This window comes from Aquarana catesbeiana, linkage group LG01 (assembly GCF_042186555.1).
Source record: "Aquarana catesbeiana isolate 2022-GZ linkage group LG01, ASM4218655v1, whole genome shotgun sequence".
Lineage (NCBI taxonomy): Eukaryota > Metazoa > Chordata > Amphibia > Anura > Ranidae > Aquarana > Aquarana catesbeiana.
Window position 1 is genome coordinate 92,897,739 of NC_133324.1, and position 27,893 is coordinate 92,925,631.

Here is a 27,893-nt window from a genome sequence, read left to right on the forward strand (position 1 = left end):
GTGGTGCTGGCTGCTATTTTTGCACATATAATTATACCTAAGCGCAGAGTTCCCTCTTTATATATGTTAAGCTTTGACCCGCACATGCGTTATGGGTTGCATGATTTGGTGAGCGTTTAAAAGAATTTTAAGAATAAAAGAAGAATAAGAATGAACGATATGGGACTATGTTATTGACATTAATACTTGAGCGGTGGTTTACCTACTCTCAATGCAAAGATAGCTTCTCCTGGAGTGGATGGAGTATTTCTAGCAGCTAGGGCTATCAAGAAGTCTCACCCGAGCGTTGATTATTAACTTGACATTATGAAAACTACAAAAAGGACTTACAGATACCGCAAAATGGACACACACACACACACACACACACACACACACACACACACACACACCTAGAAACAGTTTAGGTCAATTCAATTTAAGCCTGTACAACTACGTATAACCTTGGAAATCCATATGAATATTGCAGCATCAGCTGTTGATAGCACCAGAAGGACATTTCCACACTGAACACTAGAGATGCTTCAAAAGCCTGTGAAGGCATAAAGCAGCAAAAGATGCAGTTAATATAGCAATGCTAGTCATAACGCAAATTTTACTGCTCGCCCTCATAACAAATGTATATAAAGAAGCCACTTATAAAGAAAAATCAAGTTTGCGTTAATAAGCCAAATCACATATATCCACGCACACACATTGAGATAAGGTAGGAAGCCGTAAGCTGCGCTGCTCTTCAAATAATGTTCTGGCAGAGAACATTCTGTTCTTTTAAAAAAGAGTGCAAATCAATTTTACACGTTATTTACAGCATTACCACTGAAAAAAAAATAATATCACTAAAGTTATGAAAAACATTGCCGACAATCTGGATTAAAAATATAGCTAAAGCTGTGGGCATCTTGAAGATATAAACTTCTCCTTAATAAAACCGTTTACTTTTATAAAATGATCATCCATTACAAAGCAATTGTTATTAGTGGCTTTTATGGTCCATTTCAGATTTTGATTTACTAAAACCCATTAGGCCTAAGAAAAAAAAAAAAAAAAAATTTAAAGCTGAATTAAACCAACTGAAAAATGGCTTTCCCCTGCCCCTCTTCCATGCAGCCATCTTTAATACTCCACTGCACATGCATATTATTTGGCAGTATATAGGACCAGGCAGAGACCAGCGGCGCATCCACAAAAATGCTGACAGCTTCTGGCCAGTTGCTGGTATATCATTCGGCGGCATTTGTGCATACATGCAAAAATCCATCGAGCATGCACACACATCCATCCATTGTGCACTAATGGCGCACAGTTACGACTTGGTAACGCTAACAGTTTGATTTACTAAAGGCAAATATACTGTGCACTGCAAGTGCACATTAAGGCTCGGTTCACACTGATGGGACAATTGCTCCAACTATGGAGCACTTGTCGCATCAGAAGTCGGACCCCATTTACTGCAATGGAACTGTTCTAATCTTGAGTCGCTCAGACTTAGAAAAAGGTTCCTAAACTACATTTGGTCCGACTCTGCTACAACTTGCGTTGACTTCTGTTAAAGAAGTCGCACACATGTCGTTCCGAGGTCACACTGGGGTTCAACTTTGAAGTCGTGGGCAGTGTGAACCCGGGCTCAATGCATTCGCTCTAGATCTTGGGGGGAGGCTCTGAAATGAGAGGAAGCTCTGCTGGTTTCTATCATCCAATCATGCACAAACAAAAATGTGTTTATTTTCCTTGCATGTGATTGAGTACTCTCTGCAAAGTGAAGTTTTACCTCATTTTCTAAGCTCGGAGGCAAGTGCACTTGCAGTGCACAGTATATTTGCCTTTAGTAAATAAACCCTACTGCCTCCTGGCAAATGCTATGCAGATGAAGTTCAAGCTGGCAGCTGAAACCAGGAAAAGAGCACTGCCAGGTTACAGTGGTTACCACACTGACTAATACTTCACTTTGCTCTTCAGTGCACGGTTCATGAATGAAAGGCATAATTTTATTGGTTAATGGAATAAGTGCAGTGAGCATATGCAATGCACATAGTGAAATACAATAAGCAGATAAAAGTGTTAATTAAAATAGCAAACATTTGAGTAACCAGAGAAGATCTTACTTTGGCTGAGTGCTCCATCGTGACAACTACTTTTGTTCCAGCACTTGACACCAGGTCCATGGCACCACCCATTCCTTTCACCATTTTGCCCTGAAAAACAAGAATGAGGAAAAAATTACAACCATAAATCAAAGCTAATCAAAACCTAAGTGATTGTAAAGGCAGAAGGTCTTTTTTTTATCTTCATGCATTTTATGCATGAAGATAAAAAAAACCTGGTAAGCCCCCCTACTTACCTGAGGTCCATCTAGATCATGCGATGTTGTAGGAGTGTCTCAACTGACAGGGACTCCCCTCTTCATTGGCTGAGACAGCAGCGCGGCCACTGGCCCCCACTGCTGTCAAAGTCAGTCAGCCAATCAGTAGACAAAGGGGGGACGGAGCCGGGCCACGGCTCCATGTCTAAATGGACACAGAGAGCTGTGGCTCAGCTCAGGTGCCCCCATAGCAAGCTGCTAGCTGTGGGGGCACTCAACAGGAGGGAGGGGCCAGGAGCGCTGAAGAGGGACACGAGAAGGAGTATCTATGCTGCTCTGTGCAAATCCACTGCAGAGTGCCGGCAAGTATTACATGTTTGTTTTTTTTTTTTTGTTTTTTTTTCTTTTTGTTAAAAATAACACAAGACTTTACAGTTACTTTAAACTTGAAGCCTTAAGCATCTTGTACTGGCTGCAAATTTAAATGGACTATTACATTTTGACCTTAAGTCGTCAGATTTAGCTTCACTAGATCACGGAGACCTGTACTCCTGACTGAACTCCGATTGCCATTCCACGGTCCAATGAGACTGCCTTAGTGGCTAGTAAGGGCACATTCATTAGTGGAAAGACAGGGAGCGTTAGCCTCCAGAAAATCAAGTTAAACTAAATCAAAAGGGCTTAAAACCTAAAAAGGCATATAAATGCTCTTCGGTTGTATACTGTACTTTTATAATGGAGAAAAGGTTAACTTTATGTAAACAAGTCAACTTTATCCCCATTGCACCCCCTTAGATACTATACAAGGGTTGTACATGGGCCCTTAACTTCTAGTGAGATTCAACCTCAGACACTCTTGGGTTTACACCCTACTTCATGTCATACAACTGTCAAATGCAGTCTGTAAAGCCCACTGACATTTGATTGGCTCCAGGAAAGGGTGGGTCTTAAATTAATCTTTTAAAGTGGTTGTAAAGGCAAAGTTCTTTTTACCTTAAAGGGGTTGTAAAGATTCGTGTTTTTTCACCTTAATACATCCTATGCATTAGGGTGAAAAAACACCTGAAGTGACCGGCCCCCCAGCTTTACTTACCTGAACCCCTTCAGTTGGCAGGGATGCGCTTTTCTTTCTCTCCACGAGCTCCCGGCTCTTGATTGGATAGATTGATAGCAGCGCAGCCTTTGGCTCCCGCTGCTGTCAATCAAATCCAATGACGCGTTCACCGGGCAGAGTTCGGCATTCTGCATCTATAGATGCAAATGCTGGACTCGGGAGCGCGCCCGCAGGGTAAACCCCTCGGGGAAGCGCTTCTCCGAGGGGGTATCAGATGTGGGGAGGAGCCGCAGGGGGACCCCAGAAAAGCAGGTTCGGGCCCACCACTCTGTGCAAAACATGCTGCACAGTGGAGGTTTTTTTTTTTTTAAACAAGGCCTTTACAGTCACTTTAATGTATTCCCTACATCAAGGAAAAAAAACCTCTGTGTAGCCATCCCCTTCTAGATTTAATCCAAAATAGCTTTATTCAAAATAAGGAAATTCATATAAACAGGAATAAAACAAACACTCTTGTAAATATCATAGCCACCCCATTTGCATCTAATTTTTTCCGCTCTAGCTGAGCAGCCCACAGAACATAGCTCCTCTATGCAAATATGTTGTACTGATAAGAAATAAAAAAATAAAAAAAAATAATAAAATAAACTCCTGAAATAGTTTTTGCATACACATTTTACTTTGCTGTTACGAGAACTCCAATTTGGGAAAAGTACTGCAAAACAGTATATATTTCCAAGATAGTTCAACAGCATCCGTACCACCGAATTAGCAATGAGAGTTAATCCATCCAATATGGCCTATTTACTCCCAACACTCTGCAAGGTCACCCCTGGATAAATAACCTGTCTTACACAACCCTCTTAGTACAATGTCTTTCCAAGAAAAGGTCTAAAGCTTTGCTACCGACCTGTAGTAGTCAAAGCAGCCAGAATATAAAAGAAAAAAAAAAAAAAACTTGCTGTCCACTAAAATAAATTCATCTTAGTACCATAAGAGGGTCAATGTGAATGCAGCAATTCTCTTCACAATTATAGCTGGTGGCATCAGCTGGAAATCTATAGAGAGCTTGCTAGCTGAAAAGAACTAATCAGAAATGCAGCCTGAGACCGCCAACAAAAGCAGAGTCATAACTGCAGAGATAATGTACTGCAAGATGCTGGTCAGACAATTCCCTCGGTCACAGGTTCATTTATTTTACTGTAGGGCAAGACCAGAGACAAGATACCAGGTCACAGTAAAAGCAATAAGCAAAATTGTTCTGGCTAAAAAAGATGTTCAAGTTTTTAGATGACAATAAGAAAAATAAAACAATGTCATGGGAACCGGAAATGCAGATTTAAAAAAAAAAAAAAAAACTCTATAGCATTCAAATCTAAAATTGGATAGATTTAATATAAAATTAAATGTGCACAAATAACTGTAGAAATATTTTTCTGCTGCTAACCCGATACAATCTAACGCTTGATGTACTTTATGCCCCTTTCAAAGCAAGTCTCCCCTGCACAGACTCCTACCTTCTGTAGGGCAGAGGCACTTTTCAGCCTGGGGTGTGTTCTCCTGAGTCTCCCGCTCGGCCACCGCTGTCATCCTCACAGCATGGCGGGTGAGAGAGGAGCTGCAGATCAGGACAGAGTGGGAGCTGTCCAACTTATTATGTTAACAAGCGGATGAATACCTGTTTGTTAATTTGAATAGACTACTGCTCTGTCCGGATCTGCAGCTCCTCCCATCCCCTTGCCCTGCTGTGACGATGACAGCGGCAGCAGGGACAGGACTGTCACTCGGTCCAGGTCCAGACCATGGTCCGCCATTTAGTGATCCCTGCTCTACAATATTTGAATGCCATTGGAGCAGATGCATAGTCCTCCATAAAACCCACTGACTAAGGCAGGCTCCTTGGGCTTCGGGGGTGTTCGATCACTTCTGCTGTGTCATATGTGATGCACACAACTTCCATAGAGCCAGTTTCATCTGGATAAGAAAGTTACAGCAGCATATATCCCATCCGCACGCCAAATCCTACCTAGTACTTCACCTACACTGTTACTTAGCAAGTAGACAGGACGTGTGTTTCTCAGGTCCCATTCACAAAGAGCGTACTAAATTTTACACCCGTGGAGAGGCCTGTTTACTCGCACAGGTGTTCATACATCCCTCCCCGTGCAGGCAGTCCCACTGATATCAATAGGGAGGCAGCAGCTGCACAGACACAAGTCAAATTGGGAGCAGCAGCCCACCAGCTGTACACTTACATACACAGCGTGTGAAGGAAGCCTTACTATATTATTAGGCTATATAGTGTACCATTATATCCACTTATACAGAAACCATAACTAGTATAGATGGGCAGCTCAGACTAGTGTTCTGTTGTGCAGTGTGATCTGGACTACAAACACATGCAAGACACAGCATCTGATTTATTGTCTTCTATTCATTTAAAGACCGATGTTCATATATACATTACGGCTTTGAAGTGGTATTTACTTCATTCCCTTTCTCATAAAAAGTGATGCGAATGACTAATTAGCCACTGGATCGCTTTTAGAAGCAGTGTTTTTCAGACTGTTCTTACTGGCGAGTCTGCGAACAGATCCAACGGTTCACAAGGCTGGTCACAGAGGTGAAGAGAGACCAGATAGTCTCTCCCCATCTCTATGATCTAGGAGGAAAGGAGCAACGTCATGGGCGAAAGTAACTTTTTATTTATTTATTTTAAAGCATAAGATCAAATGTTTTTTTTTATCCTTTGCTTTCAAAAGTAGGAGGAGAGATCTGGGGTCTATAAGACCCCAGATTTCTTCAGAAAGAGGACCTGTCATCCCTTATCTCTATCACAAGGGACATTTACATTCCTTGTAATAGGAATAAAAGTGATAAAAAACAAAACAAAACAACACACGTTTAAAGCGCCCCCTTACCTCTGTGCTCATACGAACGCATACGTAAATGGTGTTTGCACCACACGTGAGGCATCACCGCAAACGTTTTAGCAAAAGCAAATTATTCTTACTCTAGACCTCTGTAACTCTAAAGAGGTAACCTGTATACATTTTTCAATTGTCACCTATGGAGATCAGTCTTTCACCATTCCATGAGCATGCACAAATTTAAAGCGTAACATGTTAGGTATCCATTTACTCAGTGTAACATCTTTTATATTTTACGAAAAAAATGTAGGTTATATATTGTGGGGTTCCCCCCCCCCCCCCCAATAAACTGTTTGAAAAAACCACTGCACAAATACTGTGTGAAATTAAAAAATTGCAACGATCGCGATTTTATTCACTAGGGTCTCTGCTAAAAAATATATGTTTGGGGGTTCGAATTCATTTTCTATAAAAAAACTGATGGTTAGTGGGCATTACTGCTGTGATGTGCTGGCTTCACCTGACACCTTCCAGAGGTCAGTTCAGATATAGATCAGAACCAGGGATGGTCACATGACCTTTTTTTCCCTCTCCATTTTTAAAAGTGGAAAACCTTAATTAAAATGTCAAAAATAATTGTAAAAGCAGAAGTGCATGCAGATGGCAATATAAAAACATTCCTCTGCAGACTGTAGTAACTTTTTTTTCATAGTGTTCACACATTTCAACTAATTTTACAGGGAACACAAAACCATTCACACTGGTCTTTGCCTCCGAAGGCACTTCGCGTTTAATATTTCTACTACGCTGACAGATAATTGGATGGAAGGGAAATATGTTACGCAAGTTTCTGCCACACTGGTAGGTTGAGATGAATCATAGAAAGTGGAAATAAATACAAACATGCAGGTAGGGTTCTGGTGAGAATACATCCAGATTCCAAAGTGCTTTGTTTTTCGAGAAAATACAATATACAGTTTTAATTTTTATCGGGCTGCTGAAAGATTCAACAAGAAATTCTAAAATAGAAGTGTAGACAAGGTCAGAAAAATCAGTAACTCTGTACTTCAACTCTTGTACTTCTATGAGGACACTGGCCCCACCGACTTCAATACCAAACTCTATTTTCTTCAGCCAACTTTATGTTCGCCTATGACTCACTGAGGAAATTCAATGCATATGCACATCTAAGCCCAGTGAACTGAAAACCCAAGATCTTGCTCAATCACCAAATGCCCGAAAGGCCACTGTATGCATTACCCAGTCACTCTGAACCTCACTGTGGCATCCAAAAAAATGCTATAGTACCACCAAGGAAGTTGGCACAGCAAAGGGGACCCAAAAACCCACACACCAAAATAAAAAAAAAAAAAAAAAAAAAAAAAAAAAAACTACAGTTACACTTTAAAGAAAAACCTTTGGGTATAATAATTTCTAAGGTGGTCTTTATTTTAGCTCAGTAGGGGTATTTGGGTGGCTTTTTGCTATTCATAAAACAAAAAAAAATTATATATATATATATATGCCAAATAGCACAACTTCCAGCATATCACATCCTTGTTGCGGCCTCTGCAGCTTGCGCATGCATTTGCAAATGTGTGCAAACTAAACCGGTTTTTAACGCATAGTGTTAGACAGGACAATCCGGTTTGTTGCAGGATGGCAAGTTAACCTGGGTATTTTTGTTTTTGTTTGACATGCATCACCCTTCCATGTGCTCCTTGCTGTTAAGACCAGTAATAGGTTGGGGCAGTTGCTTTTTTTGTACCAATATTACATCATTTGCCCCGATTTGCATCAACCCGACACGTCATGTGGCCATTCACAAAATGCATGGCTGCAGACTTGTCATTGGGGAATCTAGATACCTGCCTGGCATGATAAAGCGTTGGCTTCAATGCGTTCTGCATTACTGACCTTGGATTAATAGTGATATGGATTTTTTCGTACTTTTGGCCAATTGACACCAGACAAGCCACTCTTCTCTCATGACTGATTCACTTCCAGCCATCAGAAAAACCTGACATTAGCACAAGCTCTCAAGAAATAGTACTGAAGTATATTTGCCATGTAAAAACATTTGACTAGACGATCAAGATACACCAAGAATGATCACAACTATTGTAATCCAGTAAACATTCAACTGCAGCCGATGTTCCTTGTTCTGACAATTATTGTTAAAACACAGCAGGTAACAGAGTGCCTCAGTACAGGCAGGAGCAGATTTTCTTTTTTCTTTTTCTTTTTTTAACAAAGAGCTTAAATTTCCAGGAAAAAGAGCCAAGGACAGTTGGCAAAAGCAGAACACCCTGCAGCCATTGAAGCAACTGGAAACATTTAGGGGAAAATGGGATGAAAATGCACTTACAAAGGCAGTTTATTTAATTAGAGAAAAAAAAAAAGAAGAAAATGAAAATATGTTCTTGCTAGTTTTAGACACTACAAATTGTTTACAACAGGCAGGTTTACATTCCAAGAAAAAACTTTCCATTAAGGAACAGATCCGTTAGAATTCTAGACACAACAAAAAATGGGGAGCTAAAGAGGGGTTAAAGTTTCTCCAGATTTTACAGGGTCATAGATTGAAACTAGAGAAAAGAAACATGGAGCATGGTAAACAATTCTATCTCACCACACAGATTTATTTCGTTTTCTTACAAACATGATTAGTTGTTACTGCAATTCCTTTTGTTTTCTCTAGTTAATATTGGAGGAACGAAATGCCCAAAAGATGTGGGAACATGCTCCATGTACACCAACACATGTAAGGTAGCCAATTTATCAGACAGGGTGACCAGTCTGAGGGTGGCATACAATGTGCCACACAAATGTAAGGGTGGTCCATTTCTACATGGAATAATAGTTCAGCGCAATTACTGGGAGAACGCTGGGCTATGCAAGACTTCCTGTGGGCAGTGATGACCGTTTAGTTTGTTGGGAAACCTATGTGTCACCAGAGCAATCTTTCTTTTTCTTGTTGAGAGAAGGGACAGGTTAATGGGATGTGCATGGCTTTCACTTCAGATCACTCCCTTATAATAAATAAGCCTCACAGAGAAAGCTTACCTCAGAGCAAATGTTATCCTCTTCCTAATGCCCCTCACCCACAAACCACATGGTGCCTAAACTGGAACTGAAGACTGATAACCCAACGCCGAAATCCATGCCCAATGCAGACTTGTTGCTGCCCCTCATCGTGGCATCACCTCACTGCTGGAGTCTTTAGAACCTGTAAGGACTCAAAAGGCCAGCCAGTTGAAGCATCCATGTTACTAGGCAGTGGCACGAGTACCCAAAGAAAGACCCTCTCAGTCTAGAATTCATAAGAGAAGAGTACTGGAGGATTCGCTGAAGGGTAATTGGTAGAGTAAAGTTTAGAGGGGGTGGTTTTCTGGCTGGGCTTCAAATTTTAAGTTAACCACTCTTGTTATACTAGATAATGGTTGGTAGATTTAGAAGAGATTGCAGAATGAGATTGTGAGGGCTTGCCTGATGACAACTTAAAGTGGTTGTATACCCGCAAATCAAAAAAAAAAAAAAAAACCCTGCAAGGCAAAAGGCATAATGAGCGAGTATGCACCGCATACTCGCTCATTATGAAATACTTATCTTAGATCAAAGCCCAAGTATTGCAGCCCTGTCCATGCTGAGGGAGCCGACACCTTGCCCTCTGCGTCTGCCCATGGGAGTCTTATTCTCAGCACGGTTCGGCAGCATCTGGCGGACCTTCAGCCAGGCATTCAGAGCGCATGCGCCGCTGACATCAGCGGCTGCATGCAGGTTTAGGAGATATTAAATTTAACCTACAGGTAAGCATTATTATAGGCTTACCTGTAAGTAAAAATGACAAATTAGGGTGTACAACCACTTTTAAGGAAAAGGTTGGGTAGGCCCTTCATTAGACAGTTTGTTTATTAAAATCTAAACGAGACAGTATGGGGATTGTACAGATTGTAATGTCCATGGCTAGCTTTAGCTCTCAAAGCTAGCAGTCTTTGCTCTCCAACAGTGCAAGCGTAGGTACATATACCTACAGTGTATTACAAAAAGAATCCCAAATAGATATGTACCTGAAAACAGGGTGACACTGTAGGCACTATTAGAGATAGTGTGCCAGCGTCCCTATGATATATATACGTAGATATGGGAACTAATGAAATTGGACTGGGAGCACACGAGTAGTTAGGCTATAAAATGTAAAAATAGTTTTATCAAGTTTAGGTTACAAATTAGAAATAAATATTATAGCTAATACCATGTACATATAGAAGTACTGTATAAAAAATAGATCCTGCCCTGCATGCACTTTAAACCCAACTGGTTATATGTATATTCCAACATTCAAATAAAAAACAGAACAACTTCCCAAACACAGGTTGCAAATATGAGTGTAGGAGAAAAACACTGTGGGTTGGGTTGCAGGTCGAAGGTTTTCTCTATTTTTCGCTCGACATTTTGCGCGTTTATATAAGGCTTCTTCAGGAGCTAGAGATAGGTCTGCTGAGTACATGTGAAAAAATATAGCAATAAGTACATATATACTATATATGACATGTTTTTTAAAAAAGGTAGATTATACAAAATAGTGAAGTAAATTCCAACCAATTCTAGTGATCACATTGAAAAACCCCATAAAGGAAAATGATCAACCGGGGGGCCAATGGTACAACCCGGTAACTGGGGAGGCTATTAGGTATAAATAGTGCATACATATATACACACACATGTAGAAAATTGTCATTACAAATAGTCTGCTGTGCATTAGAAGTAGACTAGCGGTGCCTCCCAATCTCATGTAAAAAGTATTGAGAGTGACCAATTGCTCCAGAGAGGCTGGTGAAGCATCCTTCATTGGAGCAGTTGTAAGAGATATATTCTAAGAGGAGGCATAGCGAGTCCACCACCAAACCACAGGCAGTTCAAGAGGGTTTAATAATGGCCAAAAAAATGTAACTATACAGATATGCAAAGGTATATATGTATTTAGACACAGCTTACCCCGTACAGTCAGACAAAGTAGACAGGATACAGATATGGTATTGCTATTGGTAAAACAAGCAATCGCTAGATTGCATTGAAAAGCTGGTGATATATACCGAGCGCTGCGGAAGCACCAAGATGACCCCAGTTTCCAAAGTAAAGGTAAGCGCCAAAAGTAAGCCTTTTGAATGGTAATGGCTTGAATAGGCCAGAATTTCTAATATAAAAAACAAACAAGAAGGTACAATATAGTACTGTGAATATTAACACACTTGTACTGGTTTAAACGCACAGGTAAATGCGGTCTGCACCAAACTGTATAAAAGCTTACCTAAGGTTCAGTGAGGAATCTGAAGGGTATGGTGTAGCTTCCCTAAGTAGAGCAGCGTCCGCTGACCATATAGGGCAACTGTGCGCCTTTAAATAGTATCCCCCACCGGAAGCGTCGAGAGCCTGAGAGGGCTCGGCGCCTCCAGGTCCGACTACTGGCTGCTGGGCATGCGCCGAGGACGCCGTCAATACAGCAACGGTCGTCCAATGCGAGCGCAGCAGAACGAGGATGGGAAAACCCATAGACTACCGCGCACGCGCCAGGCGGACGCACTGGTGAGGCGACGCTCGGCCAATGCCACAGCAGCAGAGGCGGGGACTAGGCGGGGAGCCCGAAGAGTCCCCGTCAATCGCCGCACATCCGGTCAGAGGAGAGGACCAGATGTGCGGTGCTATGTAGAGTTAACCTGAGCAAAAGCCATGGAACCAGCCAGGTGATCATTACCAGGGGGATGCGCCACGGGATCGCAGAAAAGGAGGACAGCATTGTATATAATAAAACAATTTAACAAAGATGTATGCACTATTTATACCTAATAACAGCCTCCCCAGTTACCGGGTTGTACCATTGGCCCCCGGTTGATCATTTTCCTTTATGGGGTTTTTCCATGTGATCACTAGAATTGGTTGGAATTTACTTCACTATTTTGTATAATCTACCTTTTTTAAAATACATGTCATCTATAGTATATATGTACTTATTGCTATATTTTTTCACATGTACTCAGCAGAACTATCTCTAGCTCCTGAAGAAGCGTTATATAAACGCGTAACATGTCGAGCAAAAAATAGAGAAAACCTTCGACCTGCAACCCAACCCAGTGTTTTTCTCCTACACTCATATTTGCAAACTGTATTTGGGAAGTTGTTCTCCGTTTTTTATTTGAATGTTGGAATATACATATAACCAGTTGGGTTTAAAGTGCATGCAGGGCAGGATCTATTTTTTATACAGTACTTCTATATGTACACTGTATTAGTTATAATATTTATTTCTAATTTGTAACCTAAACTTAATAAAATAAAACAAATTTTTACATTTTATAGCCTAACTACTCTTGTGCCCCCAAAGTCCAATTTCATTAGTTCCCATATATACCTACAGTGCCCTGAAAAAAGTATTCATACCCCTTTAAATTTTCCACATTGTCATACTACAACCAAAAACGTAAAATGTATTTAAAGGGAATTTTAGGCGATGGACCAGCACAAAGTGGCACATAATTGTAAAGTGGAAGGAGAATGATTTTCACATTTTTTTTTTACAAATCAATATCTGAAAAGTGTAGCGTGCATTTGTATTTAATTCCCCCGAGTCAATACTTTGTAGAACCACCTTTCGCTGCAATTACACCTGCAAAGTCTTTTTGGGGATGTCTATGCCAGATTTGCACATCTAGAGTAACATTTTTGCACATTCTTCTTTGCAAAATAGCTCAAGCTCTGTCAAATTGGATGGAGAGCGTCTGAACAGCAATTTTCAAGTCATGCCACAAATTCTCAATTGGATTTAGGTCTGGACTTTGAGTGGGCCATTCTAACACACGAATATGCTTTCATCCAAACCATTCCATTGTAGCTCTGGCTGTATGTTTAGAGTCGTTTTCCTGCTGGAAGGTGAACTTCCGCTCCAGTCTTAAGTCTTTTGCAGACTAACAGGTTTTCTTCTAAGATTGCCCTGTATTTGGCTCCATCCATCTTCCCATCAACTCTGACCAGCTTCCCTGTCCCTGCTGAAAAAAAGCATCCACAACATGATGCTGCCACCACCATGTTTCACGGTGGGGATGATGTGTTCAGGGTGATGTGCAGTGTTAGTTTTCCGCTACAAATAGCGTTTTGCTTTTAGGTCAAAAAGTTAAATTTTGGTCTCTCCTGACCAGAGCATCTTCTTCCACATGATTGCTGTGTCCTCCACATGGCTTTCTTCTTGCCACTCTTCCATAAAGGTCAGATTTGTGGAGTGCACGACTAATAGTTGTCTTGTGGACAGGATCGCCCACCTGAGCTGTGGATTTCTGCAGCTCCTCCAGAGATACCATGGGCCTCTTGGCTGCTTCTCTGATGATCGCTATCCTTGCCCGATCTGTCAATTTAGGTGGATGGCCATGTCTTGGTAGGTTTGCAGTTGTACCATACTCTTTCCATTTCGGATGATGGATTGAACAGTGCTTCGTGAGATGTTCAAAGCTTGGGATATTTTTTTCTTTTATAACTTAACCCTGCTTTAAAACTTCTCCACAATTTAATCCCTGACCTGTCTAGTGTGTTCCTTGGCCTTTATGATGCGGTTTGTTCATTAAGGTTCTCAAACAAACTTCTGATGGCTTCACAGAACTGTATTTACGTTTTTGATCTTAACATGACAAAATGTGGAAAATTTCAAGGGGTATTAATACTTTTTCAAAGAACTGTAAAACATGTATGTTTCATTGTGTGGAATATTCAAAAATCATCTGAAGGAATTACAGAAGTTATGACAAAGTCAGCCAATTAAAAAATGTACAGCCTGAAACTATTTTTTCCAAAGCAGCTCCACCAAGATGAAAACCCCACACATGAACACATGCTTGAGTCACTGACCTGTATTATTTCCAGTTACATAGCCTGGCATACATCCTAGTATCGCTTATTCTTTGCGAAGCTGTGACACACAACTTGTCAATCCTTTGTGTAATTAATGAAAGCAGCACTTGTGATGTGTCTATAATTATGTCCGCCCATGTTCTGCACAGGCACATTGTAAGAAGAGTTGGCAATTACCATATTTTACAAATATTGCAGGGAATAAACATTACAGATCGGTAAATGTCAACGCAATTATTTTCTTCATTCAACCAGCAGATGTGTTGTAGACATCTTCTGAGAATGCATATCTATGAAGAAGTCTCTTATGAACATTTTCCAGTCAGCAGATGGATCGAAAATTACTCTGCAACAGTATACCCAAAGTCACATTTCTGTTTCATCACTTTTATACGACAGAGCAGGATTTTTGTTTGTCCTTGTATAAAAGGCAAAGCTCAGCGTAGAGAAGGTAGATGTAATTTCCTGTCCTGGTGATAACCAAGGCATTCTTGCAAACTTCCCATCTCACTCTCTGTAGTGCATTCATTATACATTACTTCTGAAGAGGCAGGTTGCATTCCAAGAGAAGGGGGGAGAGAAGGTACCTGTATCCCACAACCCCCTTCTTTCTTCCCTACGTAGCAGCCTAAGCCCCTAGACACCGACAAACAGACTTCTGTTGTGTAGTCAGCCTATCTGTGCTTCCTTACATAAAAGAGGATGCCGACAATTATGCAGTCTTGCTGGCACTAGTCTGCTAGTATAGGTTAGTATAGGTTAAGATCAGGAGCCATGGTTTCAGTTAAAGCAGGGGTCCACCTATCTATCTGTTTTTTTTTTTTTTTTTTTTGAGTTCATTCACAAACTTTTCTTCTCAGCATTACATACTGACATATTGTGTGTAATATGTCCGCCTGTGTCAGATTTCGTCAGGAAGAATAACTTATATTATTCACTGCAGGCGGTTTCCATCTTCATTGTGGGCATTTGAAGCCCACAAGCATTTATTTCCTGGATGTGGTGAATGCTGTGCTCCCAGCATTCACCGCTCGTTCCCGCACATGCTCAGTGGCATCCTGGGAAGCCTGAGACTAGCTCCCAGGAGTCTGGGAGAGGCTAGAAACACGCCTACTCCAACGGGAGGAGAACCAGGAAGTGCAAAGAAGAATAGAAAAATAAAAGGTAATTACGGCGATTTAAATTTTTTTAAACGGCATGTCAGCATCTAGGCAAGGAAGAGAATACATACAGATATTGTTCAAAATTTGGGTGGAACCCCACTCTTGATGCTAATGACTGGCTAATGAGGTCTTCCTTTTACTAACCATGCAAGAGCAACTAAAAAAAAAAAGACAAAAAAGACAAAAAGCACATAAAGACTCATCCGGGGTTCACACTAGCACAATCTCAGAGATCGCATGTGATTCATACCAACACTGCAGGTGCCGATCACATGCGATCTCTGAGCAATGCAAGCTCAGCCATACAGTTGTATGGCTGAACTCGCATTGGATTCGCACAGAAAATAGTGCAGGGACTTTTTTTTTCCCCGCACTAGATTCAGATCGCATGGGTGTTCTCACTTATGTGATCAGATTCCTGTGCGAGTTCACAGTTCGCACTGCAATTTGAACTAAACTGGGGATGTAAATAACTTTGTTAATGACACCCGCAGCGGTTTGCACAAGGCAGTGTGAACTGCCTGCGGGAGAGGAGCAATGTGGGAACTGGCGTTGGAATCGCGCTGGTTCCCGCATCGCACTAGTGTGAACTCAGGGTCAAGAAAGTTTTTGGCTGGAAATTTAATTTTTTTTAATGTTTGTTAGAATTGAGAAGATTTAAAACTATTAGATATTTTTTTTATTGACACCTGTAACTCTGTTGAAAGATCGAATTTTAAGGACTGGAGGTTACAGAGACATTAGGACACAGACAGCAATTAAAACCTTACAGAGGTTCTAACGCTTCCCCACAGTATTAGAAAATATATTATGTTGCCATGTCCCTACTGGATAAATTGCCTTTTGTTTCCTGTTCCATTGAACAAATCATCCAGACAGGTAAAGGAGGGAATCCTTATTGGAGGACAGCAATACAAATCACAAAAAAGGAACAGTTTTCAACATCTTTTACTCCATACAGAAAATGATTTTCTGGGGTTTGGCTAGAATTAGGGCCACATTGAAAAAACACATGGGCTTCTACTGCTTATAGTTAGTCTGCTTGGGGAAAAAAAAAAACTCATCTAGTTCAACCAATAGAAGGAAAAAAAAAAATGATACATGCATACTATATTGTCAAAAGTATTGGGACACCTGTCTTTACACGCACTTTAATGGCGTCAGTCTGTAGGATTTAATATTGAGTTGGCCCACCCTTTGTGCATTGGTGCGCAGTTGTGTTCGAACAGGAAGGGGCCATCCCCAAACTGTTCCCACAAGGTTGGGAGTATGAAATTGTCCAAAATGTCTTGCTATGCTGACTCCATAATCCCCCCTCCACCAAATGATTTGGACCAGTGCACAAAGCAAGGTCCATAAAGACATGGATGAGCGAGTTTGTGGTGAAGGAACGTGACTGGCCTGCACAGAGTCCTGACCTCAACCTGATAGAACACCTTTGGGATTTATAAGAGCAGAGACTGTGAGCCAGGTCTTCTCTTCCAGCATCATTGCCTGACCTCACAAATACACTTCTGGAAGAATGGTCAAACCTTCCCATAGACACACTCCTAAACCTTGGGGACAGCCTTACCAGAAGAGTTGAAGCCGTTATAGCTGCAAAGGGTGGGCCAACTCAATATTGAACCCTACGGACTAAGACTGGGATGCCATTAAAGTTCATGTGCATGTAAAGGTAGGTGTCCCAATACTTTTGACAATATCGTGTATATATCCTATACCCACAGTTGATCCAAGGGAAAGCAAAAAACCCCAATAAAGAATGATCTAATTTTCTTCAGCAGGGGAAAAAAAAAAATTCTTTATGATCCCCCAAGAGGCAATCTGATATTCCCTGGATCAACTTTACTTATAAAATTTTAGTATCCAGTTATATTAATGTATCTAGGGAAAGAATCCAGGCCTTTTTAAAACAATCTACTAAGCTGGCTAGCACCAGCTCTTGAGGGAGTCTATTCCAGATTTTTACAGCTTTTACTGTGAAGAAGCCTTTCCATATTTGGAGATGAAATCATCCAGACATAAAGAGTGGGCCCTTGTCCTCAGATGACCTTAAAGCGGAGGTTCACAGAAAAATTGAACCTCCGCTTTTTTGGAACCCTCCCCCAATCCAGGGTCACATTTGGCACCTTTCAGGGGGAGGGGGGTGCAGATACCTGTCTAATACAGGTATTTGCACCCACTTCTGGGCGTAGACTCCCACGGGAGTCTACGCCACTTCCCGTCCCCGCGGGCTGTCTGCTGGGACACACACATGTCCCAGAGACAGCAGGGACCGTTCTGATTGCGCAGTGCGACTCATGCATGCGCAGTAGGGAACCGGGAAGTGAAGCCGCAAGGCTTCATTTCCTGATTCCCTTACAGAAGATGGCGGCGGCAGCACCCGAGAGCCGAGCGACAGTTCGACCTCGGGTGCCGACATTGCTGGACCTTGAGACAGGTAAGAGTCCTTATTTGAAAGTATGGGTAGTTTAAAGTATTTGTAGCTGATGACATTTACATTTTTTTTTTTTTCGCGGGACTCCCTCTTTAAAGTGAACACCACCAAGTTCACTATATGGACCCCTTATGTATTTATACATGTTAATCATATCCCCCTTAATCTCCTCTTCTCAAGAGAATTCAGTTCCTCTAATCTTTCCTCATAGCAGAGCTCCTCCAGCCCTCTTATATGTTTGGTTACTCTTCTCTGCACGGTCTCCAGTTCCGATATACATACATAGTTACATAGTAGGTGAGGTTGAAAAGAAAGACACAAGTCCATCAAGTCCAACCTATGATTGATTATGTGTCAATATAACATTGTATATCCCTGTATGTTGTGGTTGTTCAGGTGCTTATCTAATAGTTTCTTGAAGCTATCGATGCCCCCCCGCTGAGACCACCGCCTGTGGAAGGGAATTCCACATCCTTGCCGCTCTTACAGTAAAGAACCCTCTACGTAGTTTAAGGTTAAACCTCTTTTCTTCTCATTTTAATGAGTGGCCACGAATCTTGTTAAACTCTATTCTGCTATATATTTTTTTGCAAAAAACTGAACTGCGTATTCCAGAGGTGGTCTTACTAATGGATTTGTACAGGGGTAAAAGGATATCTCTCTGGAGTCCATACCTCTCAATGCAAGAAAGGATTTTGCTCACTTTGGAAACTGCAGCTTGGCATTGCATAATCTCTCCTTCTGAAATATGTTACTTGGTTGTTGATTTTGGTGTTTTGATTGACTTACAATAAAGATGTAAAGTTCCAGCTTCAGGCTTCAATTGCTGCATGTTTGTTCCAGATCATCAACAGCAGCTTACAAATTTCGCTCAGCACAGGTCTCCTTTAGTAGCTACATTTGTTTTCCCTTTCCACCAACCTCTCAGGCACAATAGTAAAATCAAATACCCAAGATATGACGGCATCTTAGTTGGGTTCAGCAAAGGTTAGCTGGGAATTAACTTTCAGACAGTTTTCAGCTTTCTGTGATAATTAGGCATTTCAAGTCCTTCATTTCTGAAAGTGTACTAAATTAGCTACAAAAAGAGGAAATTGCATTCTGTTTTAGAGTTAATGGTTAGAAATGAGAAATCTGTACAGACGCTTCCAGTTATGGCGCCAACTGTGCACATAAGCCATTCTAGTCTCACAGTACAGTCATTAAGGGGGGGGGGGGTCATCTAATTTGGTGACAGCATTTTAAGTCAGTAGTTTAATAAGTAGCAGTCAGAAAAGAATATGGGTCCTGCTACTGCTTTACAAGGAGGCCAACTCCAGGGTCATCATCCATTACCCTAGCTGGTAAAATTGCATTTGAAAGACCACTGCACAAAAACAGTGACAAAAAAATATTGCAACCACCATTTTATTCTCTAGGGTCTCTGCTAAAAAAAAAAAAATATATATAATATAGATCAGAGACAGAATTGTGGCAAGGCACAGGTCTGGCCAAGGTTACAAAAAAATTTCTGCTGCACTTAAGGTTCCTAAGAGCACAGTGGCCTCCATAATCCTTAAGTGGGACGGAAAGTATTCAGACCCTCTTAAATTTTTCACTCTTATATTGCAGCCATTTGCTAAAATCATTTAAGTATTTTTTTCCTCATTAATGTACACACAGCACCCCATATGGACAGAAAAACACAGACTTGTTGACATTTTTGCAGATTTATTAAAAAAGAAAAACTGAAATATCACATGGTCCTAAGTATTCAGACCCTTTGCTCAGTATTTAGTAGACGCACCCTTTTGATCTAATACAGCCATGAGTCTTTTTGGGAAAGATGCAACAAGTTTTTCACACCTGGATTTGGGGATCCTCTGCCATTCCTCCTTGCAGATCCTCTCCAGTTCTGTCAGGTTGGATGGTAAACATTGGTGGACAGCCATTTTTAGGTCTCTCCAGAGATGCTCAATTGGGTTTAAATCAGGGCTCTGGCTGGACCATTCAAGAACAGTCACAGAGTTGTTGTGAAGCCACTCCTTCGTTATTTTAGCTGTGTGCTTAGGGTCATTGTCTTGTTGGAAGGCAAACCTTCGGCCCAGTCTGAGGTCCTGAGCACTCTGGAGAAGGTTTTCGTCCAGGATATCCCTGTACTTGGCCGCATTCATCTTTCCCTTGATGGCAACCAGTCGTCCTGTCCCTGCAGCTGAAAAACACCTCCACAGCATGATGCTGCCACCAACATGCTTCACTGTTGAGACTGCATTGGATAGGTGATGAGCAGTGCCTGGTTTTCTCCACACATACTGCTTAGAATTAAGGCCAAAAGTTCTATTTTGGTCTCATCAGACCAGAGAATCTTATTTCTCACCATCTTGGAGTCCTTCAGGTGTTTTTTTTAGCAAACTCCATGCAGGCTTTCATGTGTCTTGCAGTGAGAAAAGGCTTCCTTCGGGCCACTCTGCCATAAATCCTTGACTGGTGGAGGGCTGCAGTGATGGATGACTTTCTACAACTTTCTCCCATCTCCCGACTGCATCCCTGGAGCTCAGCCACAGTGAACTTTCGGTTCTTCTTTACCTCTCTCACCAAGGCTCATCTCCCCCGATAGCTCAGTTTGGCCGGACGGCTAGCTCTAGGAAGGGTTCTGGTCGTCCCAAACGTCTTCCACTTAAGGATTATGGAGGCCACTGTGCTCTTAGGAACCTTAAGTGCAGCAGAATTTTTTTGTAACTCTGTGCCTTGCCACAATTCTGTCTCTGAGCTCTTCAGGCAGTTCTTTTGACCTCATGATTCTCATTTACTCTGACATGCACTGTGAGCTGTAAGGTCTTATATAGACAGGTGTGTGGCTTTCCTAATCAAGTCCAACCAGTATAATCAAACACAGATAGACTCAAATGAAGATGTAGAACCATCTCAAGGATGATCAGAAGAAATGGACAGCGCCTGAGTTAAATATATGAGTGTCACAGCAAAGGGTCTGAATACTTAGGACCACGTGATATTTCAGTTTTTCTTTTTTAATAAATCTGCAAAAATGTCAACAAGTCTGTTTTTCTGTCAATATGGGGTGCTGTGTGTACATTAATGAGGAAAAAAATGAACTTAAATGATTTTAGCAAATGGCTGCAATATAACAAAGAGTGAAAAATTTAAGTGGGTCTGAATACTTTCCGTCCCCACTGTGTGTGTGTATAATATATATATATATATATATATATATATATATATATATATATATATATATATATATATATATATATACATACATACATATACATACATACACCAATTTTTAGTATCTTTTACATACAATAAGGGCTCAGTTAAAGATTTGTTGTTAGGGTTTATAGACTATAACCACATCTCTACCAGGTCAATCCTGTGATTTCTCCACTACATGTAAAAAGAATATTTTTTTGCTAGAATTGTACTCAGAACACCCCTAACACATTTTTTAGGCCCTAGAGAATAAAATGGTGGTGGTTGCAATTTATGTCACATTGCATTTGCACAGCAATTTTTCAAATTGAATTTGAGGTAAAAAATACACTTGATGAATTTTAATGCAAAAGAAAAACAAAAAAACAAAAACACACCACAAACAATATGGAACCCAATTTTGGTTAAAATATAAAAAAAAGGAAGTTGTTACGGCCATTAAATAGCCAACATGTCATGCTTTAAAATTGCGTCAGCTCGTGGTATGGTGCCAAACTACGGTACTTAATCTCCACAGGCAATTTTTTATTTATTTATTTATTTTTACTACACAGGTTAACAGTTTAATGTCATAGTGCTAGAATTATTGTTTTCACTATAACATTCGCTGCAAACAAAGTTTAAAAAATGCGGGCATGACCTACATAGGAGTTCACTTCTGCACGCAAGCAAGAGGGGACAAGGGGCTCAAAAAAAAAAAAAAAAAGTAGTTAACACTATTTTTACCACTTATTCCTAAGGCTGTCCACAAGGTTTAGGAGTGTGTCTATGGGAACGTTTGACCACTCTTCCAGAAGTGCATTTGTGGGGTGAGGCACTGATGTGGATAAGGCAGCCTGGCTCGCAGTCTCTGCTCTTATTTACCCCAAACGTGTTCTGCTGGGTTGAGGTCAGGACTCTGCAGGCCAGTCAAGTTCTTCCACCCCAAACTAGCTCATCCATGTGTTTATGGACATTGCTTTGTGCACTGGTCCAAATCATTTGGTGTGTGTGTGTGTGTGTGTGTGGGGGGGGGGGGTTATAGTGTGGGGTTGGGGTTGGGCTTGGCCCCATAGTTCCAGTAAAGGGACCTCTTAAGGTGTCAGCATACCAAGACATTTTGAACAATTTCATGCTTCCAACTTTGTAGGAACAGTTTGGGGACGGTCCCTTCCTGACCCAACATGACTGCACACCAGTGCACAGACCAAGGTCCATAAAGACCTAAACGAGAGAGTTTGGGGTGGAGGAACTTGACTGGCCTTGACTGATCTCAACGCGATAAAACACCTTTGGGATGAATTGGGGCAGAGACTGAGCCAGGCCTTCTCCTTCCCACCTCAGTGCCTGACCTCACAAATGGGCTGTTATAGTGCAAAGGGTGGGCCAACTCAATATTGAACCCTACGGACTAAGACTGGGATGCCATTAAAGTTCATTTGCAAAGTGTAAAGGCAGGTGTCACAATACTTTTGACAATACAGTGAGTGTCCATGACCACATCCCAGCTGACTGGTTATGGACACTGGCCAATCTAGTTGAGGCATGAAGATGACCAATTGAGTACTAGAGGAGGTGGAGGGCAACAGTCACAACTTCTATACTCTTAGTATATGTTTGCTCTTCACCAATGGAGTTATTCTACATTCTTCCCCTCAGGCTATTACTATATGTAATAGAGCACTACTCAAAAATAAAATAAAGAATCATTCATACAAGCCTGATGACGTCCATATAGTAAAACATGCTGGCCTTGAGTACTGCAACGTTAGTACAGGAGGCCGTGCAGGAGCAGGAAATGCATTGTTGTGGTTCTCAATTCAGATCTTAGCTACCAGTTCCTTAGTGCTGAGCACTCAGAGTACATCTGAATTGTTTTTAATGTGACCTTTTAATAAAGAAGTTGTTTTACATTATGAGCTCTTTCTACTTTTGTATTTTTTGAACTGGACTTTTTCACAAGTGTTATGAAGATCATAGGAACCAAAGGATTTCGGGGCTTTTGAGCAATGTTTTCCTGCACGGTGTGAACATGTGGTTAACCAAATATGGTGAGCGAGTTATACCACTGGTGTGCATCCTGAAGGGTGTGAAACACAGGTCTTGTGGAAGAGGTTTGTTAACACACTGCGTGGTTTTCTGGACTTATTCGATTTTTCTCACTGTATTTTGATTTTTTAATGTATTGATTAAATGCACTCATTTTGGTTGTAGTTACTACGGTATAAACTTTTTTTACATGTTGTATCGCTATGTAGGTTGTACATAATTTATAATATCATGCAGATAAATGATACAGCAGCTTGGGTTGAGGAGGGTTTAGGTACAGCGCAGAATTTTCTGTATTTGCTTATTACTATAGGTTACCTCAGTGGCAAAACAGCACAGCACTGCTGTTACATTTTTAGCAGAATTAGCTGGTAAATAGCAATTCCCCCAGGATCAGTGGTATACTGTAGCCTGCTGGCCAAAAATGGTCTTCGAATCTCTAGGTGGTGGGACAAGGTTCACTTCCTTCAGGCAGCTGATGATAGCATGGTGTTTAGGTCAGCAGGCCAAGTGTCCTCATCCTAGGGCTTTGTGGTCTGCTTACAACTCTAGACCAGTTTATGGCAGTACTGTCAAGTGTCATGCAGTTATAGCAGGAATAAAAATCCCCAGACCTAAAAAGGGCCACATACGCCAAAACAACACAAACTGTGTTGATCCAATCTCTGAAGGACATTTAGTGGGCACTGGATTGATTTTACCACAGGACATGCCCCACCTTAAGAAATGTATGCAATTATGTTATGTTCCTATTATAGCACCTGTATGCTCATGACTGGTCAACTAATGAACACCCTAGTAAATACTTGATGCTCCACATTTCCCTGCCTTCTCACAAACCATGGAGATAAGTGTTTTGAGTGTCTGCTTGCGCAGAGGCTTTATTGGGAAATTTCAAAAGGTACAAAAAAATGATAGAGCGCGTTTGCAACAGACATGACAGTCATAACCCAGATCTTTACCTAATCATCATAAGATAGTTATGAAACAAAACGGCAGGCCAGTAAAGCAAAATCCAAAACACTAAAATTACAGATTAACCATGCTAAAGTGAGATTTTTTGTTATTTTGGTTTACCTTACGTGATGCCAAATCGCATACATGTACGTCATTTGACTTTAAGGGGTTATACTGGGATGATGCCTGCAGCTACAGGCATCATCATCTCGGTAATGTTTTTTTCAGTCAGCAGCCAACTTTCTTTTGAAAGCAATCCTAGTTGCCAATTGGCCTCTGGACTGCTTTGACAAGCAGCAAAGGGGATGTGTCACCTCCCCCACCAGCTCTCCTGTCCCACTGAGAGGCTCGGTGCTCAGTCGGCGCCTCCACCGGCCTACCACAGAGCTCGTGGAGGACCAGATGGTCTTTGATCAGCTTTATAGATCAGAAAACTGCTGCACAAATACCGTGACATAAGAAAATTGCAAAACCCACCATTTTATTCTCTACGGCCTCTGCAAAACAAATTATTACATATTTGGGGGTTCTAGTAATTAGAAGTAAAAATTTTTCTTTTTTGCTAAACAAAAAAAAGTGTCAGAAAAAGGCCTGGTCTGTACATGATTAATCTTTCCCATCCACTGACATTTCACAATGTAATGCGGGTAGGGTGCCTTAGTAGCAGAGTGACTCCCTAAATCACTGTGGCATGCTGCAGGTATTAGGCAAGGTAAGACTGTCCTGACTTCCTTACGCTCCAGCTACAGACTGGGGAAACCAATGCATTTGCAGGACAGCTGGCAGGTTTATTTTTCTAACATATTCTGGCACTTTGCCTTGTCCATCCTTCCCTGACCAACATGCCAGGTACAACTCCTAGAGAGCATCCTGACGCCTTATAATTTGCAGCCCTATGCAAGCACTCTGACCACCATGTGTCTTAAGCACATCAGAAAAAGCCCAGCAGGCCTATGGAGAAACCAATTCTTTCAATGGATTCCAATTTCCCCACAGCATTAGAACGTTAAACTACTCAAGTAGCAGGTTAGCACACAGTACTCCAAGAAAAAAAAAAAAAAAAAAAAAAAAAAAAACTGTATTAACTGCTGAAATGTCATCTGATGATATTTTATATAAACCAAATTTAATATTTATCACTCATTAGGTTTAGGGCTTTGTTGTCACTGATCCAGTGATTTATTTGCTCCAGCGACATATTGGCTCTGCCGTTTAGGCCATACATATTAATGAATCTCCAGCAGGCATCATTTATCATATTTATCAGTTTTAATCTTTTTATGTTTCTCAAAATGCTCCATTTGGGTGCCAGCAATGGGTCCAAAAGCTTCAAATGCATCATTAGTCAAAAAGAAGCTGTATTTATAGACCATAGAAGTAGCTTAGCAATTTCCATAACGGAGTTTAAGCAACTAATTATACCAACCAGAAGACAGCAATAGTCTTGCATTCAGATTCAATTGCAAATAAATGGATTCTGCATGGGAGCGAATGTGATCAAACAACCGTTAGAAAAGTCTAATGGAATTCCTATGGTAAGCAAGCAGCAGCACCACCTGGAGAGCCAACAAAGCTGTCTATACTCATGCAAGTTAATATGAAAGTTACATTTTCAAAACCGAGCTTGACAAAAATGCACACATTCCATTATACCTGGCTCCCTCAAAGTATCACTCCAGGAAAACTTACATTTTCTTTTGGTGAGCACCAGAGGTTGGAGTCACCCCACTGAAAACTACCAATGCATCAGTTTGGTCCCTGCACTTTTGAAAGGATCATAATGTGATATTTAAACTTAATTTTTAAGCATTTTCAGCAGCTGATTCATTCAGTGAATATAGAATCTTCCTCTTGTAAATTGTTGCCTAGGTGGTTCCAGTTAAAGCTGCTGCCATGACCGCTGCCCTCAATTTCTGGTTTCAGGGTGGCCTTCTCTTGCTGCATCCTAAGGAGCCACAATTGCCTGCAGGGACAAAAGAGTTGTCTCCCCACACTGTGTGCATCAATAGAAACACAGCCCCATAGCCCTACGCAGCTTGGGTAGTGAGCGTATAGGGCGGATCGGCTCTGGAACAGGTATTATAGCTGAGCACCCAAGACTAGATGACACTAGCTTAGATGAAAACTAGGGATGAGCCGAACAGCCCCCTGGTTCGGTTCGCAGCAGAACATGCGAACAGACAAAAAATTTGTACGAACACCGTTAAAGTCTATGGAACGCAAACATGAAAAATCAAAAGTGCTAATTTTAAAGGCTTATATGCAAGTTATTGCCAAAAAAGTGTTTGGGGACCTGGGTCCTGCCCCAGGGGACATGTATCAATGCAATAAAAAAAAAAAAAAATGGCCATTTTTTTCAGGAGCAGTGATTTTAATAATGCTTAACCACTTAAGGACTAGCCTCGTTTTGGATTTTAGGTGTTTACATGTTTAAAACAGGTTTTTCTGCTAGAAAATTACTTAGAATCCCCAAACATTATATATGGTTTTTCTTCTAACACCCTAGAGAATACAATGGCGGTCATTGCAATACTTTTTTTTGCACCGTATTTGCGCAGCGGTCTTCTAAGCGCACTTTTTTGGGAAAAAATTCACTTTTTTGAATAAAAAAAATAAAAAACAACAGTAAAGTTATCCCAATTTTTTTTTATATTGTGAAATATAATGTTACGCCAAGTAAATTGATACCCAACATGTCACGCTTGAAAATTGCGCCCGCTCGTGGAATGGCGTCAAACTTTTACCCTCAAAAATCTCCATAGGCGACGTTTAAAAAATTCTACAGGTTGCATATTTTGCGCTACAGAGGAGGTCTAGGGCTAGAATTATTGCTCTCGCTCTACCGGTCGCTGTGATACCTCACATGTGTGGTTTGACCACCGTTTTCATATGCGGGCGCTACTCGCGTATGCGTTTGCTTCTGCGCGCGAGCTCATCGGGACAGGGGGGTTTTAAATTTTTTTTTTATTATTTTTATTATTTATTTTAAAATATTTTATTTATTTTTACACTGTTTAAAAAAGAAAAAAAAATTGTGTCACTTTTATTCCTATTACAAGGAATGTAAACATCCCTTGTAATAGAAAAAAGCATGGCAGGACCTCTTAAATATGAGATCTGGGGTCAAAAAGACCTCAGATCTCATATTTACACTAAAATGCAATAAAAAAAAAAAAAAGTCATTTAGAAAAATGACATTTGAAAAAATATGCCTTTAAGAGGCGTGGACGGAAGTGACATTTTGACGTCGCTTCCGCCCAGCAGTGTCATGGAGACGAGTGAGCGCCATCTTGGCCTCGCTCGTCTCCAGACACACCACGCAGAAGGACGCGATCGCCTCCGCCGCTACCGACGGTTCCGGTAAGCGGCGGAGGGCACCGGATCGCGGCGGGAGGGGGGGGGCCCCCTCTCCCGCCACCGATAAAAGTGATCTCGCGGCGAATCCGCCGCAGGGACCACTTTTATCTGAAAGCTGGCCGCCGCACGAAAACGGGGATACCGGGGTTATGGCAGCTAGCTGCTGCCATAACAACGATATCCCCGTTCAAACTTAGGACGTATATAGTCGTGCGGCGGTCGGGAAGTGGTTATTTAAAGTGAAACAATAAAACTGAAATAGTCCTTTAATATCCTGCCTGGGGGGAGTCCTTAGTATGCCTTTGGCAGCTGCGTTGGCAGGCAAACGACAGTTTCTAATAGACGTCAGGCGGTGTATAAAAAAACAAAAACAAAGCACAAACATATACAATATTATATATATATATATATATATATATATATATATATATATATATATATATATATATATATATATATATATATATATATATATATATATATATATATATATATATATATATATATATATATATATATATATATATATATATATATATACACACATATATACATACACACACACACACACACACACACACACACACACACACACACACACACACGTGTGTAAAACAGGCCC

General features: G+C 41.0%; 1 protein-coding gene across 1 annotated transcript in view; it reads right to left on the reverse strand.

The window, feature by feature from the left end:
• Nucleotides 1-27,893, reverse strand: part of OXCT1 (3-oxoacid CoA-transferase 1) — a 202,569-nt gene that overhangs the window by 35,565 nt on the left and 139,111 nt on the right. Inside the window, exon 14 of the mRNA XM_073621764.1 lies at nucleotides 2,103-2,192. Within this exon, the coding sequence (XP_073477865.1) occupies nucleotides 2,103-2,192 (90 nt within the window). The remainder of the gene's footprint in view (nucleotides 1-2,102; nucleotides 2,193-27,893) is intronic.